Here is a 16,949-nt window from a genome sequence, read left to right as displayed (position 1 = left end):
ACGGGTTAAGAACTAATACTCTTGGTGGATTTTAAACACAAACATGCACGCACACAGATGCAGTGATAACGGCCTCCCCACTACTGAAAACATGAGGAATGAAGGACCGTATCCTGGAGCTCGCAGAGCCTTGGACCTTGTCATCCACGAGGAGGGAAAACAGCCCCACGGTAGCTCAGAGAGCTCAGTCTGCCCGACCATCGTTAAACCACTCCCGCTCACCCTGGTCCCAGGAGAGGTGCTGCCTCCTCCAGGAAGCTTCCTCTGGTGCCCTGCGGATAGATTGGGCAGCCTTCTGTGTGTTCCCATAGCACCCTGCGTTCACTTCTGGGCTATGACTTTTCATACTGTGCAGTAATTGCCCACTTACATGTCCTGCTCCCTGTCTAAATTGTGAGATTCATTCACTGTAGGAGCCAGGATGTACTGTTCATCGTATCTGAGCTCCAGCCTGGTGTTTGGCGCACGACAGGAGCCCTGTTAACGCTCCTTTGAATGTATAATCGTAGTAAGTGCTCAGTAAGTGACAGCTCCTATGGGTCAGGCACTACATTGAGAGCTTTTGCACATATTATCTTACTTAATCTTCAAAACAGCCATGAAAGGTACGAATGTCTTGAATAGAGAGTGTAAGACAGTTGCCCACATCACACAGCTAGTAAGAGATGGAGCTGGCATTCAAACCCTGGTGCAGCTCACTCCCACCCCCGGGGCACAACCACTGCATTCTCTGGAGGAACTCAGCAGCCCACCCTCGCCAACCAAGAAACATTCTGCTTAGTCTTAAAGATCTTTTGGAAATGGATCTTATTCTCTTATGAATTCTACCAACCCCTAGAAGGCTAGGTGTGGGCCAGGTGAGACTGTGACGGTGAAATCAAGTCTCTTTCCCTTCTGTGCACTCAGCGCTCTGTCTGTGGGTTGAATAGGCCTCCCACGTCTGTCATGGCAGTGAAAGATATCCTCATGGAAAAGCATTTGCAGGTTTTATAGATGAAGATAGGCCTAAGAAGTTTCAAGACGTCACTCAAGGCCTCACAGACCTCTGAGACACAGCTAGAACCACATCTCCAAAGGCAGGATACTTTTAACTGTAGCGAACTTTGAGCCTCCACATGCACTCAGCTGGGAGCAAGTCCCTGAGAATGCTCGCCTGGTATCGTCCTTCATCCCAGTCAAATGTGCAAGAGGCACATTCTTTTTTTTTTTTTTTTTTTTGAGACGTAGTTTTGCTCTTGTTACCCAGGCTGCAGTGCAATGGTGTGACCTCGGCTCACCGCAACCTCTGCCTCCTGGGTTCAGGCAATTCTCCTGAAGAGGCACATTCTTTACCCGCCCTCCTGGGTGCCCTGAGGTGAACTTCATTCACGGTTTTGAGGATACATGGGTTACAAGTTAAGCAAAATTGCTCGTCAAATGTTCTTTTCTCTTTTTAGAATAAAACAAACGGGTGCCTGGTTAAAAAGCCCCCTTACCACCCTCCTGCACATTGTGGACTGGATTAGGTTATGATTTAGGTGTTTCTCGCAAATGGCATTATCATTATGCACGCTCACTAATGTGTGCATGACTAATCCAAACTCCTGCATCTATAGGCAGCAGAGAACAAAGTCACTTCAGGGTCCTACAAATGTGTAGGTGGTTGGTGAAATAGACAGTAGCATTTCACACATGTGCCAGAACTCTTTTAAGGCCTAAATTCGCTAGATTCATGGGCTGATGGTACTTCTGCCATCGCGATCTTTGAACATAGTGAAACTCCCATACAATCTGTCCTTTGGATAAGCCTCAGTGTTTCATTGCTTTAGATGCGTGCACCTTTAGCATTTCAGATGTGCCTGTTTACACAGCATGGCGTCTGTTTAGGTGTTCACACTTCCAGAGTGGGCTTGTATGTAGGGAAAAATTCGATTAAACTCAGTGTGACTTACTAGCATGAGGAGTTTTCATGAATAAAGTTTACCATTGCATTAAAGTGTAATGAATGAAATACTTCTAGGTCTCTTCGTGTTAGATATCTCAGCTAAGTGCAGCACTCACTGTCCTGGTTTCTTTAGGGCTATCATCATATTCACAAACCGCCACGTCAGCCATTACGTATGACAATTTATCTGATGGCTTTTGGTCAAGAAGCTGTCAACCCCAGATGCTGGGAATCCTGGATTTGGGATGCTTGTGATTCAGGGATCACACGTATGTCTCTTGTGAAAGGATTCTACGTTGACATTTCACTGACTCATCAGGAACCTCCATCTGCAGGGCTGAGACCACTTGCCTGTCTGGAGATTAGCTGACAGGCGCTTGCTTGCCAGCTGTTTGCCACGTGGGTCTGGTCTCCATCCCAGGTCAGCTCATTTGCAATGAATCGGTTGGGTGAGGAGTGATGGGCAGTCATGCCTGCCCATCTGCTACTGGCTGTTGACAGCTCTAAGGTCCAGGAACCATTCCAGAAGGACTTGTGGCCACCAGCACAGTTACCTGAGAGCTGCAAGGGGTTCCTAGCCCTGGGGTTTCAGGGACACCTGAGTCCCCCATCGCGTTCTGATTCTGTCCAGATTTCTTTGCCATGTAAAAAGTTCTTAATGTTCTTTTCATTTTTCTTACTGAAGTGGGTGACTGTTAAGAAAAATGATCCAAAACTTAGAAACAAAGCCTACACTATGATGGCCTGTCTTCTCAGTGCCGTGCTGAGCACTGTCTAATAAGCTTGCTTGAGTCACCAGACTGAACTAATGATTGGCGTTCAGACTCTAGAAACCTCGCTGCTAACTTGTAGGAAACTGATAAGATGAAAATTATTTCTGTCTGATGGAGAACACAGCCCTAAAATTATGGTTTGATTATCCTGTACGTTATTAAGCATATCTTCATCAAACAATAATTATCCCTCATCATTGTCCATCCTTCTGCTCCCTGATGTGTGTGTGTCTCATCTTCTCCTTATTACCAGCTTTGTCATGCTCCTGGTTCCCCTCAGCAAGAAACTGCATTGAACCTTGGCATAGTCCTCATACCCAGATGTAGTGAGCACGTGACAAAGACTTAACTTTGAAAACTATCTTTTGACAGGGTCACTGGAACTGGACAAGTCTGGAATCAAACACTGGCTTCTCTTCTTACTCACCTGGAGGCCTCGGATGAGTGGCAAGATTATCTCCAAGCCTCCATTTCCCCAACTAAAAAACCTACTTGATATGGTCTGGCTGTGTCTCCACCCAAATCTCGTCTTGAATTATAGATCCCATAGCTCCTGTGTGTTGTGGGAGGGGCCCGGTGGGAGGTGATTGGATCGTAGGGGTGGTTGCCCCCATGCTGCTGTTCTCATGAAGGTGAGTGAGTTCCCATGCGATCTGATCGTTTATAAAGGGCTTTCCCCTCTTTGCTTGGCACTTCTTGCTGCTGCTCTGTGAAGAAGGACGTGTCTGCTTCCCCTTCTGCCATGACTGTAAGTTTCCTGAGGCCTCCTCAGGCCTGCAGAACTACGAGCCAATTAACCCTCTTTACTTTGTAACTTGGGTATGTCTTCATTAGCAGCATGAGAACAGACTGGTACACTACTCGAAGGGTAACATGGTATATTAAACAAGCTGATGTTTATAAAGCACTCGGCACATAGTAAAAGGGAGGGGAGGGGAATGAAATGCCTCCCATTTCTCTTTTCCTTCCAGATGCCCCTAGATCGCTTTTCCTGAGTATGTGGCCGAGCAGGGAGGAGGAGCCAGTTTCCCAGACCCAGTCTGATTCCTCCTCCTTCTTCCCTGTACTACACAGGGAGGAGGGACCAGGCCAGGACATGGGAGCTGGCTTCTTGGTGGCCCGTGGAAAGAGTTGTGTCATCCATTCCTTCATTAACCCAGGCACTACTGAGGCTCCGGGGATCCAGAAGGCAGTCCTTTGGAGCTGTCTTCAGTCACCTGGAGCTTGACAAAGGACTCTGTCTATACACAGCCCATGGCTGTGCCCACTGTCCTGCAGCCCAGCTGTTTCCTGACTGATGCGTTTGTGAGGATGCACAGTGCGTCTGCTCTACAAGCCTGGAAGCAGCTGCCCAGCCCACCATGACTGCCCCCTGCCCTCCTCCACCCACCCATGAGCCACTCAAGGCTTATTGCAGCTTTAGCACCATGGACCTTTTCCTGCCCACTGAACCATGAATATCCTGCAAGTAGGACTTCCAGGAGGATGGAAGTAAGCGATGCAGATCACAAACCCTGCTTCCTTTTCAGCCAGGGGGAAGGGCCGTGTGTAGGGGTGTTGCCTGCAGAGTGCCCATGTGTGGTGGGAGGTGCACGGCTCCAGTGCCTGGGCCACGGGCTACAGACACACGATGCTGAGCAGGCTGCAGAACTCCAGGCCTTCGGATGGCCCCTAAGAGGAGACTTGCAAAGAAGCATGTCTGGACTTTCTCTCGCTGTCTCAATTTCAGGGTGTCTTAGAGGTGTGAGCTAGCAGAGACCAGGGTGGAGGACTGAGGGGTTGACCCTGGAGTGGTTCTCAGTCACCGTGTCCTCAAGGCAGGTCTCCAGAGACGGGGCCCTAAGCCACTGTGGAAATTGCTGGGCAGTGGCTCCACCACTGACTGGCTTGTGAGGAGCAAGGAGAAGTGTTTAACTTTCAGAGAGCCGGTGGCTTCTTTTGTAAGGCGGAAAGGCAATGGCTACACAAAACTGTGGACATGAGAACCAAGTGGGTTATTGGAAATAAAGCCCATTGACACAATACTAGCTGATGGCTCTTAAAACTCTAATCCCCATCCCTCCTCCTTTTCCCTATTCTAGAAGTTATCCAAGTTAAAGGCAGCATTTCACAAGGATGTGTCTGGGTTCAGTAATGCGTTATGAGCACTGGAAAGCTATGCCTGGATCAAACTTGGGCGAGAGATTGTCCTTCCTACCACAGGCTGACCTGGATCCTCTGCGGAAATGTCGCTGGGCAGAACTCGATGTTCAAGATCTTAGCAGTCTCTCCTGCTTTCTGTCAAAGCCCACCTATCCTGGGTTCCATTCTCCTGCCTCTCAAACTAATAGCAAAGTGGACAAAGAAAGACACTCTGTGAGTCTTGTGTACTGACTCTTGTGTACTGACTGGGAGAAATGTGTGTGTATGTTTGGACACTCATGTATGAAAACTCTAAGTGTTCCTCAAGTTATAGTTAGGAATCTGCAGCAGAGCTGAACAGAAGTCAAGAGGTGAGCTTTGGCATTCTAGACACATTCTTCTTGTTGGGATCAATAATCCTACATCTTTGCTAGACACACATACCAAGAGACGTAATGATTCCTTTGAGCCACATGATTGCACAGACAAGCTACTACAGGCAAAGTGCTGGCGACTGGTCTAGACTGTCCTAGACATCTTTCTCACTCGTCTCATTCCTGAAGGGGACAAAGGTTAGATTTCTTTCAAAGAAAAATGTTGACCCTTAACTTTCAGGCTTTTATTCTTCTTTGTAAGAAGGTAATGAGACATGTTCTAATAATAACACACAGGTCGGCTGAAGGAGGGGCTTCCTCTGTCATTGTGGGGAGCTAAGCCATCTCACTGTCTTCCATAGGCAGCATCGTCCAGCCAATTACTGTTCTTTTCTTCCTCTCAAGAGTTGCCTAGCTTTGGAGATAGTGGGTCTCTGTCTTTTCACCGACTACCCAAAGGGGCTGTTTCTGGTGGCCCTATTAACTCTGGCAATATGAAGACCCCATGAGACAATTGCACTGGCCTGGTTTCCATCCTACCCAGGCCTCCAGTGCTTCAGGGGCATCACTCTCATTGCAGACCATGTGAATGCCATCCGTGGAGCTCAAGGCCATCTACATAGACCACATATGAATATGTGGAACTGGGCAGTATGGTATTAGGTAGAGATGTAGCTGGGGACACTTTCCTGGGCTTCCAGTTCTCTGTAGGCTTTTCTTTCTAGTGGAACCCAATACCTATGGTAGATATACACTCAAACCCTACCAATAACCCCACCCCACCACTACTACCACCCTGAAACCTTCCCCATTCCTAAATGTTCCCCAAGGTAAAGATGCATTTCCATAGCTTCTCTAGAGGAAACAAAGCCCAGCATTTATTCCCCTCCACATGCTGGTGTCTCTCCAGACAGGGAAGTCTACTTAGACTGGCCAGCTAGTAGGCCAGTGCCAACCTGGGATTCTCATGGCCGTGCGCTCTGTGCTCACCCACCTGTGAGTCACTGGACAATACAGAGTGATAGTCCATCGGCAGTTAAGATCAATGCAAAAAGGATGACATCGCCAAACACACTGTTGGGTTATTTGGAGGTATTTGTACAGCAACTCTAATCCAAATTTTCATATTTGGCACAGCTACCAGCTGTGGGGATGGCCAGCATTCTGGATATGTTGGAAACAGCATTGGTTAGACATGGAGCAATGCCCAGGTTCCAGCCCTGCTCATCTGCCGCACGTGCTGTGCTATTCTGCTTCAGTCGCACAAAACAAGACTACAACGCAATATCCCGGCTCCTCCCAGGTGTGGTTCTCCAGCACTTATGGGCAATTACTTCTCCATTTCCATGTATTTTACACCTATTTTCTCTCCGACCTGTCAATGAAATCATGAACCTTTATGTGCCCCCACCTCCCCGGACCCTCTTGATAGGTTTCATGGAAGTAAAATCATTGTAAGCAGCAGTAAAGGCAGGGTGCCGTTTTCTGCTTTCACAGCTCTGTGGGGGTAGCTGCTGCTCACCATGGTGTGGGAGGGACATGACAAGAAGAAAGTCCATGATTGATCAGCTCTGGATCTGCGGCAGCCTGAGTGACAGGCCATTCATGTGGCTCCTGCTAGTGCTGTGTACACCGTGCCTTGGGTATGTTGGCTCTCAGATGTGCCCAGCTTGAAACCGGGCTCCTTTCCTTGGGGGGACGAAAGTCCTGTCCTGGTCTCTATGCTGTGATTATGGTGGGTCTTCTGCCTGATGCACCCGGGAAACCTCTTCAGTGGCCACAGTGACCTCAAGTCCGCTTCTGGAAACTCAGCGGCCCCCAACATCCATAGTGTTTGGTTGCTGATCTCTACTTAAGAACTCTCACTTGGGCTCCCACCTTGACTTCCACTTTCAGAGAGTTCTGAGACTGACTTGAGGCTTTGTCCTAAACTGTTGTGATCAGTTTCCCTTGACAGACCCTTGTGTACTGTACAAGACAGCATTACTAATTCCTACATTTTTCAAACTGTGCATCACAGTTCCATGTGGGAGGGCAAAAATAGATTCTGTGTTCTAACATACCCATGCTCTTTGTACATTTCCAAGAAGGGGGTAGGGTAGGCAATTTTCTGAAACTTATTTGACCACATATCCTTCCTTTTTGCCAAATACTTATCAGTACCTTCAGAGACGCAATTGCTCACTGAATCATGCTTAGGGAAATGCTGACATTTATATTGTTTCTCCGTTGTTTAACAACATAAAAAAAGTGGTTCAAACCCTTAGGGATTTTCCTTCTCTCAATTAAACATTTCCAGAGATTGCCCCTGCCTGAAAGCACCTGCTCACAATTACCCCATAGTAGCAGTCGATCACCATGCAAGATGCTCACCAACTCTGAAACATTACTTCACCTCCACCAAGCCTTCTTAATCACTTTGGAATCCATGATCAGGCCTGGAAACAAAGAACAATGGTGGGGGTGAGAGTTTGGGACACTTACTTGAGGGAGTCGAGAGCATCACTGATGGCATTGGCAAAATTGATATCCGTTGGGACATTTTTGTATTCCAGGCAGTAGGTGGGTCTGATGCCCAGAATCTCAACCTCACAGCCTGAGAAGAGAAAAGATGGCAAATAGTTACTCTCTTCAATAAGCAAGGTCGAGTTAGGAGCCTGTTTCAGGAAGCAAACATCATTAATCAAAATAAAAATTCCTCATATTTTTATGAACTAAAATGACATTGCTAATAAGTGGTGTATTTAACTGTAATTTTGTATAACTGAAGAGATGTTCTCAAGTATCATTCCTATGCAACGTCATGGACTGGCAAAAATTAGATAGCAGCTGTCTCTCCCAATTTGAAACAAAACAAAATTAATCAATATATATAAATACCTCAGTTGAAACTTTCTTCAATAGATTTTTCATGAAATCTAAGTCTCTCATGAAACAAAGTCTTCCAGTGTACCTTTGCCTCTTCTAGAATCAAGTATTAGGTAGTATCTGATTAGTCAGAGGATTATAAAATAAATATTTCACTATCCCATGGCATTATACAAAAGCTAACTGGACTTAGAGGTACTCTACCAAATTTGCAAGCTAAAAATCACTGAGTTCAAGCAAGGCATCTGAGCCATATCCTTGCTTCGCCCAAAACAGACTGGAAAGAATCAAACTCATTCAGACGTGAACAGGCTCAGCTTTTCTGCCCCAGACTCCTGGACAAGTGGAAGTAGTTACCCTGCAAAAGAGACATTCAGCCATATTAGGAGAACAGAGAACAGGAGAGAGATGTGCCCATCTTGGTTTCCACTAGTTGAGTAAATATTTATTGGGCACTTACTATGAACTAGTCACTATGTTCAGACATAGTGGAAACAGAAACAGATTGGGTAGGGTCCCCATCCGGAAGCATCCCAGAGTCTAGTCTAGTGGGAGGAGACAGGAAAGCAGTATAGTGTGTCGAGTCTAAAGTGAGGTGCATACCTCCTGGGTGTTACGGGAATCGGATGAGGGACACTGACTTCAGGTATCACTTCCTCCTGCAAGCCTTCCTCAGATCCTGATGTTGGGCTCAGTTTTGTACATTTGGCCACAGCAATCGGATGATAATTGTCCCAGGCAAAGACAGTAGCCTGACCAAAGGTTCAGAGAACTTCTGAGCAGTACTGTGTGTGTAGAGAACTGTAAGTACCATAAAATGCCCAGATAAGGATGCCAGGACACCAGATGCCGCTCTTTCTTGTAGCCCAAGGAAAATGATTTCCAAGGTGAAGTGAGTAAAAGTGGGACAAAGAGGGAGTGGAGGAGAGAAGGAGGAAGGAGTCTCTGTCAGGAAGCACATCAAACCCACCCCTGGGTACATCTGCCAGCTGGTTACGGCTGATTTAAAAGACGATGGGCCTCCAGAAAACATCCCTTCATCTGGCATACTACTGCAAGACATGGGTGCATCATGGGAGACCCTATTGCTTTCTGCTTGATATGTTTGGTTCAGGGAGAGCAAGGGACCCTACGATAACTGAGACAGAACTAGAAGGCAGGAAGCTTCCTTTTCCAAGACATGTTTTTTTGAGAGGGGAAAATAGGCTAGGTGACCCAGAAATAAATACTGCTCATGGCTTCCGGGAAGGTATTCATTAAGAAATGCCAGTGGAATCTTGCCTGATTATATCGCTTTAGATACCTATGTTTCATCTGTTGAAGGTTACTTGTGAATTGTTATTGCTCTCTCAAAGCTATTTTTTTCTGTATTCACCTTGTGCTCAGTGCCAGAAACCCAAAAGCAAATAAGATATCATCTACCCTTGAAAAGTTTAACAGCTATGTACAGTGTGACCAGGTGTCTGCTTCTAGCGTCTCTGACACATCTGTATGTAAATTCTAAGTAATGCAAGTATGACCATGGTTTTGCAGACAAAAGAAACAGCATGCTTTTTTTTTTTTGGTACTTGCACATAATATCAAACTGTAAGTGTTTTTGGTATGCACAATAATAAATATGTTTGTTAATGTTATCAAACAGATGTTCTCTTAATACTTTTATTAAGTAAAATAAATCTGGACTTGACACTGGCCTGGTAATAGTTTACCTGAGAAATTTACCCTTGCTCAGATTAAAGTAGAATACAAACTATTTTGTGTTGATTAATTACATGTAAAATTCTATAGTACAGGTAGAGGCAGTATGTGTCAAAGTAGAACTGCTGTTATAGTGCTATGGAATTCTTTATTTTCAAAAATTATAATTAATTTTAATTTAACCAAACACAGCAGCAGCCTACCAAAAGCTAAAGCTAAGATAGGAAAATTGAGAAAAAAATCCCCCAAAGTACACAAACTCTTCACTGAGTGCAAAGCAACAGTTTATCAAAGACGAAGGACATACACCAGAGTAGAAAGAGATCTTCCAGCTTGCAGAAAGCTGTAGATAATGCTGGAGAGAAAATGAATTCTTCAGTGACCCAAGAGGTTGGCAACATAAATTTTCTACGTAAAGCACTGGACAAATTGCAAGATTTGCTAAAGTGATTGTCTTATCATTTCTCACCTGTGACGCTAGTGGAAAAATGAATCTAACTAAATCTTCAAGAAAGCCCAGATCCAGCTCACTACAGGTTAGATTGACTTGTCTGCCACCCTAGAGGACTGAGATAGGAAGAAATACGGACTTTCTGGGGAAAATATTATTTACCATATTATCTCTATTGTTTTTTCTCACACAATGTCCAACATACAATAAAAAATCATGAAACATGCCAAAAAGAGTAAAATGTGCCCCACAATTAAGAGAAAAAATAATCAGCAGAATCAGATTCACAGATGACACAACTGTCAGCAAGAAAGGTTAAACAAAAATTTTCTAAAAAGATTATTCACTAAAGCAAAATTGATAAAAATATATTATGGGCTTTGTACAACATATGTAAAAGTAAAACATATGACAATAAGAATAGAAAGAGTGCATATGTGGACAAATGGCATTATATAATAAAATTGTAAAACTCTAACATCATTTGTGAAGAAATATATTATTTTAAAGTAGAACATGAATAGGTTATAGATGTGCGTTGAAATGTCCAGAGTAGCCATTAGGAAAAAAGCACAACAAAATCTAAGATAAATAAAAAAGATATGATAGAATTCTAAAAGGACTCAATTCGTTAAAAAAAAAAAAAAGGAAGGGAGAAACAGGAAAAAAACAGTTATGACAAGTAAAAAAACAGTATGAAAATGGAAGTTTTAAACTCCAAAATATCAGTAGTTACATCAAATATAAACAGACTAAATACTTTATTTAAAAGGCAGAGGTGGGTCAGACAGGATTAAAAAAGCAAGACCCAAGGCCAGGAGTTTGAGACTGGCCTGGCCAACATGGTAAATCCCCACCTCTACTAAAAATACAAAATTATCCAGGTTTAGTGCTGCACACCTGTAGTCCCAGCTACTTGGGAGGTGAGGCAGAAGAATCCCTTTAACTCAGGAGGTGGTGGTTGCAGTGAGCTGAGATTGTGGTAAGAGCAAAACTCTGTATCAAAAAAATAAATAAATAAAAAAGCAAGACCCAAATATATGTTGTCTATAAGAGAAAAAAATTTTAAATGTAAATACGTTAGCTGGTTAAAAAGAAAGGGGTGGAAATAAAGCTATACTATGCAACACTAATTACAAGCAAGTTGGTGTGGTTATACATCAGACAAAGTCCATTTCTGTCAAATGTAAAATGGTAGTAAAGACGAGCAACTGGAATTCTCACAATTTGGTAGTGGGACAGTACAATGATATGGTCACTTTGTAAAGTTGTTCAATGGCTCTTATAAAGTCAAACACACATCTATCCTATGTGCTAGCAATTCCACCCCCTTGGTATTTACACAAGAGAAATCAAAGTATTTGTCTACCCAAGGACTTGTACAAGAATGTTCATAGTAACTCTTGTCATAATAACTCCAAATTGGAAACAATTCAAATATTCATACATGTGAGAATGGAAAAACAAATTTTGATGTATTTATGCCACAAAATACTACTCAACAGAAAAAATAAAAAGGATAAGCTGGTACATGCCACAGAGGCATGTATCTCAAAAAACATCATTTTAAGCAAAAGAAGGCAGACACAGAACAAATATATATATATATATAATATATGTTATATATGTATTACACACATATATACACTTTATTCTTCAATAAAATATTTTCACATAATGACCTGGATATTTATCACTTAGGCTTAATGATGCTTTTTGCCCTCTTGTTTACTGCTCATAGCCTTTATTCTTGGGTTTTGTATTTTGACTTATTTCTCAGTAAGCTTAAGTAAATATTAACAGTATGTAAGACACGATTTCTGCCCTCGCATGTCTGAAGTTTCAAGCTCCCATTTTAAAATAATGCCTTAAGTTTTGTAGTCAGATAAAGCTGGATTCAAATCTTAGCTCTGGATTCAAATCTTAGCTCTGGATTCAAATCTTAGCTCTGGATCCAAATCTTAGCTCATTCATACATATATATATGAATAGATATGATATATATGAATATATATAATATAGATGTTATGAATATATGATATATAAATACCTATGAATATATATTATATATGAATAATACTATATGTAATATATATGAATATATATATTCAAATAATATATATTTGAATATTATTTGAATCCTTTGCTCTGGATATATATATGAATATATATGATACATATTATATATTATATACTCATATGTATCATATCTATTCATATATGATATCTATGACATATTTATATGTATCATATCTATATATTCATATATATCAGATATCTATATATTATATATTCATATATATCTATTCATATATATTATAGATTCATATAATATATAATATATATTCATATACATTCATATATAATAGATATGATATATATGAATGAGCTAAGATTTGAATCTAGAGCTAAGATTTGAATCATATATATATGATTATCTACCTATCTATCTATAATTTCATTTATTTGAAGCCTGAGAATGAACAAACCTAATCCATGACAATACACATCAGGAAGCGTTTGCCTCTGGGGATAAGGAGTAATTGCTTAGAAAGAGGAATGAGGATGGAAAACTTCTGTATCTTGATTTGAGTGGTAGTTACATGGGTGCACGCACTTTTGAAAATGCATCAAAATACTCCTATGATCTGTCCATTTTATTGTAAGTTACACTTCAAATATTAAAACAATAATAATTCAATCGAACATAAAGATATTTTACTGAAATGTGAATAAACAAGGATGGCAGTGAACAAAGGCTAATAATAATAGTAACAATGTCTTATTGACTGGCCGCTACACGCCAGCATGTGCTGAAGTGACTAAGCATTTTACTCGGTGTTCTCCTTATGAATTGTAAGGTAGCTGATGTCACCTTCATTTTACATTAAGGGAACTGAGTCAGAGAGGTGGGAAGATTTTCCCATTGTCCTAGGGCAAGCACTAGGAAAAGCCAAGATTTGCAGGTAGTTTTATCTAACTACAAAACTCAAGGCATTATTTTAAAATGGGAGCTGGCAACTTCAGACATGCAAGGGCAGAAATTATGCCTTATATACTGTTAATAAGCTTACTGAGAAATAAGTCAAAATAAACAAGGCAAGAATGAAGACTGTGAGCAGTGAACAATGAGATTGCAAAAAAAAATCATTAAGCCTAAGTGATGACTATTAAGGTAGTTATGTGAAAATATTTTATTGAAGAATAAGGTGCATACTTAGCATTTTTAATGTAATAATCTGGGTTTAAAATTCCAAATTATTTCAACAAAAATTGGGAGAGAATCCCAGGGAAGGAAGAGAAAGCATTTTCATTGTTGATGAAGGGAAGGGATGGTCAATATATAATGTTTCATCAAAAGATTTGAATGTATAGAACAGTTGTATGCATAACTTTCGAGTCATCAAGGAAAAAGAAACATAAAAAATTGATCCAGTATCAAAGTACATAAAAGTGAATAAAAGGAAGCAACCAGGAAGCATCAATACTGAACAAATTAAAAAAAGAGAAAACCAAATATATTAATTTCAAAATCATTGTGAATAAACTTTTTTTTTTTTTTTGAGACAGCATCTCCCTCTGTCGCCCAGGCTGGAAGGCAGTGGCACAATCTCAGTTCACTGAAACTTCCACCTCCCGGGGGGTTCAAGCAATTCTCCCACCACAGCCTCCTGAGTAGGTGGGATTACAGGCATGTACCACCAAGCCTGGCTAATTTTTATATTTTTAGTAGACACGGGGTTTCACCACGTTGACCAGGCTGGTTTCAAATTCCTGACGTCAACTGATCCACCTGCCTCGGCCTCCCAAAGTGCTGGGATTACAGGCATGAGCCACCGCATCTGGCTGATTAAACTATTTTTAAAGAATGTCAAGATGATGTAAGAAGCAAAATCCAACTTTAAACTATTTACAAAATGCACATTTGAAATAAAATGACACAGAAAGAATAGATATAAAAGAATGGGCCTCAAAACAACCCAAAGGTAAATTAAAAAATCAGATACGTTAATAGTATCATAGTGAATTATGCCATTGAAAGCCTATAACAGCTACGAATATACCTAAATAATTATGAATGTGTATGATTGTTTATATATCATAAAAACCTGCACACACAAAGAAATCTTGGAAATATAAAGTGCAAAGTTGCAACTTGGTGGAAAACTTTCATGACAGTTCAAAATACAAAGAATAAATACAAATACAGAGGATTTGAATGTTAGTATCAATAATCTGGGTTCAATAGATATTGAAAAGTTGATCTCATTAGCATAGAATGTATATTCTTTTCAAATATAACTGTTGAAATAAACAATCATATTCTGGTCTAAAAAGAAAGTCTCAGTAACTTCCAAAAAGCAGAATTTTTGTAGGCCACAATGTATACTGTCTGATCAAGGGAAATAAAATTAGGGATTAGTCACGATAATTAACTACCAATAAATCTAACTGCCTGTAAATTAAAAAGAAACCTGTATGTGACTTGATGTAAAGAGGAAATGAAAACTTCAGACAGACTAATTATTAACAACAGTGAAAATTCTATTTTTTTCCAAACTTCAAGGGATGTGTTTTCATTTAAGTGAGAAGCAAATCAGGCATGTTATCACCATGGTAATTTATTATTATTACTGTTATAGAACTCTCAAACAGGAAACAGAAATAAGAAATGAGGCTGGAAATCAGAGGCATATGAGCATTCCTCTATTGGAATGTTTTAAAAACTTTTTGTCTGTAATCTGTGGCAAAATGCATTGACATAGTACACACACACACACATACACAGTGGAAACAAAATTCCACCAAATTATAGGCGATGTACATGAATACTTTCTAATCCATAAATTGCTTTAAACTTATGGATCAAGTAACTGCCATCCATATGGATCAAGACCTGCGTTTGAAATATACACCTAGACATGGATTTTGGGGTCACTGTCATCCATTGAGACTAAGGTTTTTAGGAAACTCAGACAGCTTCTATGGTCCACATGCTTTGCCTAGCAAACCACTGCTAGAAATGTACTCTAAGAAAATAAAGTTGTATATACAAGCATCTTTATTACAGTGTTATTTATAAAATTGGGAAGCAATTTAAACATCTGGTAATAGAGGTATGGTTAAATAGTAGCATAGCCACATAATGAAGTACTATGCAGGCATTAAAATAATTATGCCATTTGTATTTAGTGACATAATATTTTAAAATAAAAAAGCTACAAAATAGTATATAACAGATGATCTCTTTTTTGAAAGTATTTAAAGCAAGTTTATGTCCAAAAAAGAGTGGAAGTAAATACCACAAAACAGAAGAAAGGACACAATTTTGATGATTGGTTTGGCAGACTTTTTTTGGTTGAACTGAAGTGATTCCAAACTGTCTTCCCCCTTTCTATTTTGTAGGCTATGAAGGGGAAAACTCTCACTTCCTCAGGTCCCCTTGTGGATAAGAATAGTCATTTGACTTAGAACTGGCACTGAGATTGGGTGCAGAGCTTAGGATGGGAAGCTCTGCTTTCTCGTGAAAGACAAGGTGTGCTGCTGACCAAGCTGCTCTCTTCTCCAGCACGGGATGCAGTTGTGAGGGCAGGATCCCTGGGCCTGCAGCAGCTGCCTTGAAACTATATGGCAACAAGCATGAGAATAAGCCAATGTGCTGAAATGGGCAAGGGACAGAAAAAGACTGGGTTTTTAAAATGAGCTTGGTAAGTGTCTGAACCACAGAAAGTACTCCTTGTTATGTGATACAATCAATTCCTTTACATTTATCCAGTGTAAACTAGATTCCATATTATTTGCAGCTGACAAGTCCTGACAGAGAGAGATTGTGGTAACTTTTCTATTCTTATTATTACTTATCTGAATAGAACTAACTTTTCTAAAATAAATATTGCTTTTTTTCATAAGAAACTGAAGCTTATTTTTGAGTGTTAACTTTCCACTGCCTTATCATATGCCAGTTAGGACACAGAAGTTCCGCTGCGTGACTGTATCACTATTCATCCATTCTAAAGCTGTTGGCCATTTGGACCACTGCCAGTGTTTAAATATAGTAGATAATGCCAACATAAACATTTTTGTACACTTCCTTTGTGCACATAGGTATGCATTTCTGCTGGGATATACACAGGAATACTAGAGCTGGATTTGGGGAATGCATACAGTCAACTTTAGAGTATCAAAGAGCTTTGTAAAGCTGTTATATCAACTCACTTCAACCAGCCCTTTCCTTCCTTCCTTCCTTCCTTCCTTCCTCCCTTCCTCCCTTTCTCTCTTTCTCTTTTTTCTTTCTTCTTCTTTCTTCCTCTTTTTCTTTTCTTTTCTTTTTTTTTTTGAGATGGAGTCTCCCTCTGTCACCCAGGCTGCAGTGCAGCAATCTTGGCTCACTGTAACCTCCACCTCTTGGGTTCAAGCAATTCTCCTGCCTCAGCCTCCCCAAGTAGCTGGGACTACAGGCGCGTACCACCACACCCACCTAATTTTTATTTTTATTTTTGTATTTTTGGTAGAGACAAGGTTTCACCATGTTAGCCAGGCTGGTCTCTAACTCTTGACCTCAGGCGATCCCCCAGCCTCAGCCTCCCGAAGTGCTGGGATTACAGGTGTGAGCCACGGCACCCGGTCTCCACCAGCACTTTCTAAGACTCAGTTGCTCCGTTCTTATCAACACTTGGTTTTGTTGGTTTTCAAAATTACCTATTTTCCATTTTAGTGTGTGTGACTGTCAAGAGTCTATA

At 41.1% G+C, this 16,949-nt stretch overlaps 1 protein-coding gene across 4 annotated transcripts in view; it reads right to left on the bottom strand.

The window, feature by feature from the left end:
* Positions 1-16,949, bottom strand: part of ENPP6 (ectonucleotide pyrophosphatase/phosphodiesterase 6) — a 245,630-nt gene that overhangs the window by 30,782 nt on the left and 197,899 nt on the right. For all 4 annotated transcript variants that reach the window (XM_012472543.3, XM_064369857.1, XM_064369863.1 and 1 more), the window contains one exon: positions 7,677-7,788. In XM_012472543.3, coding sequence (XP_012327966.1) covers positions 7,677-7,788 — 112 coding nt within the window. The remainder of the gene's footprint in view (positions 1-7,676; positions 7,789-16,949) is intronic.

The sequence above is a fragment of the Aotus nancymaae genome, unplaced genomic scaffold, assembly GCF_030222135.1.
Source record: "Aotus nancymaae isolate 86718 unplaced genomic scaffold, 86718_ANA_hifiasm-v0.15.2.pri h1tg000006l, whole genome shotgun sequence".
Taxonomy (NCBI): domain Eukaryota; kingdom Metazoa; phylum Chordata; class Mammalia; order Primates; family Aotidae; genus Aotus; species Aotus nancymaae.
Note: the sequence above shows the minus strand (reverse complement) of the source record. Positions and strands in the feature narration are given on the sequence as shown.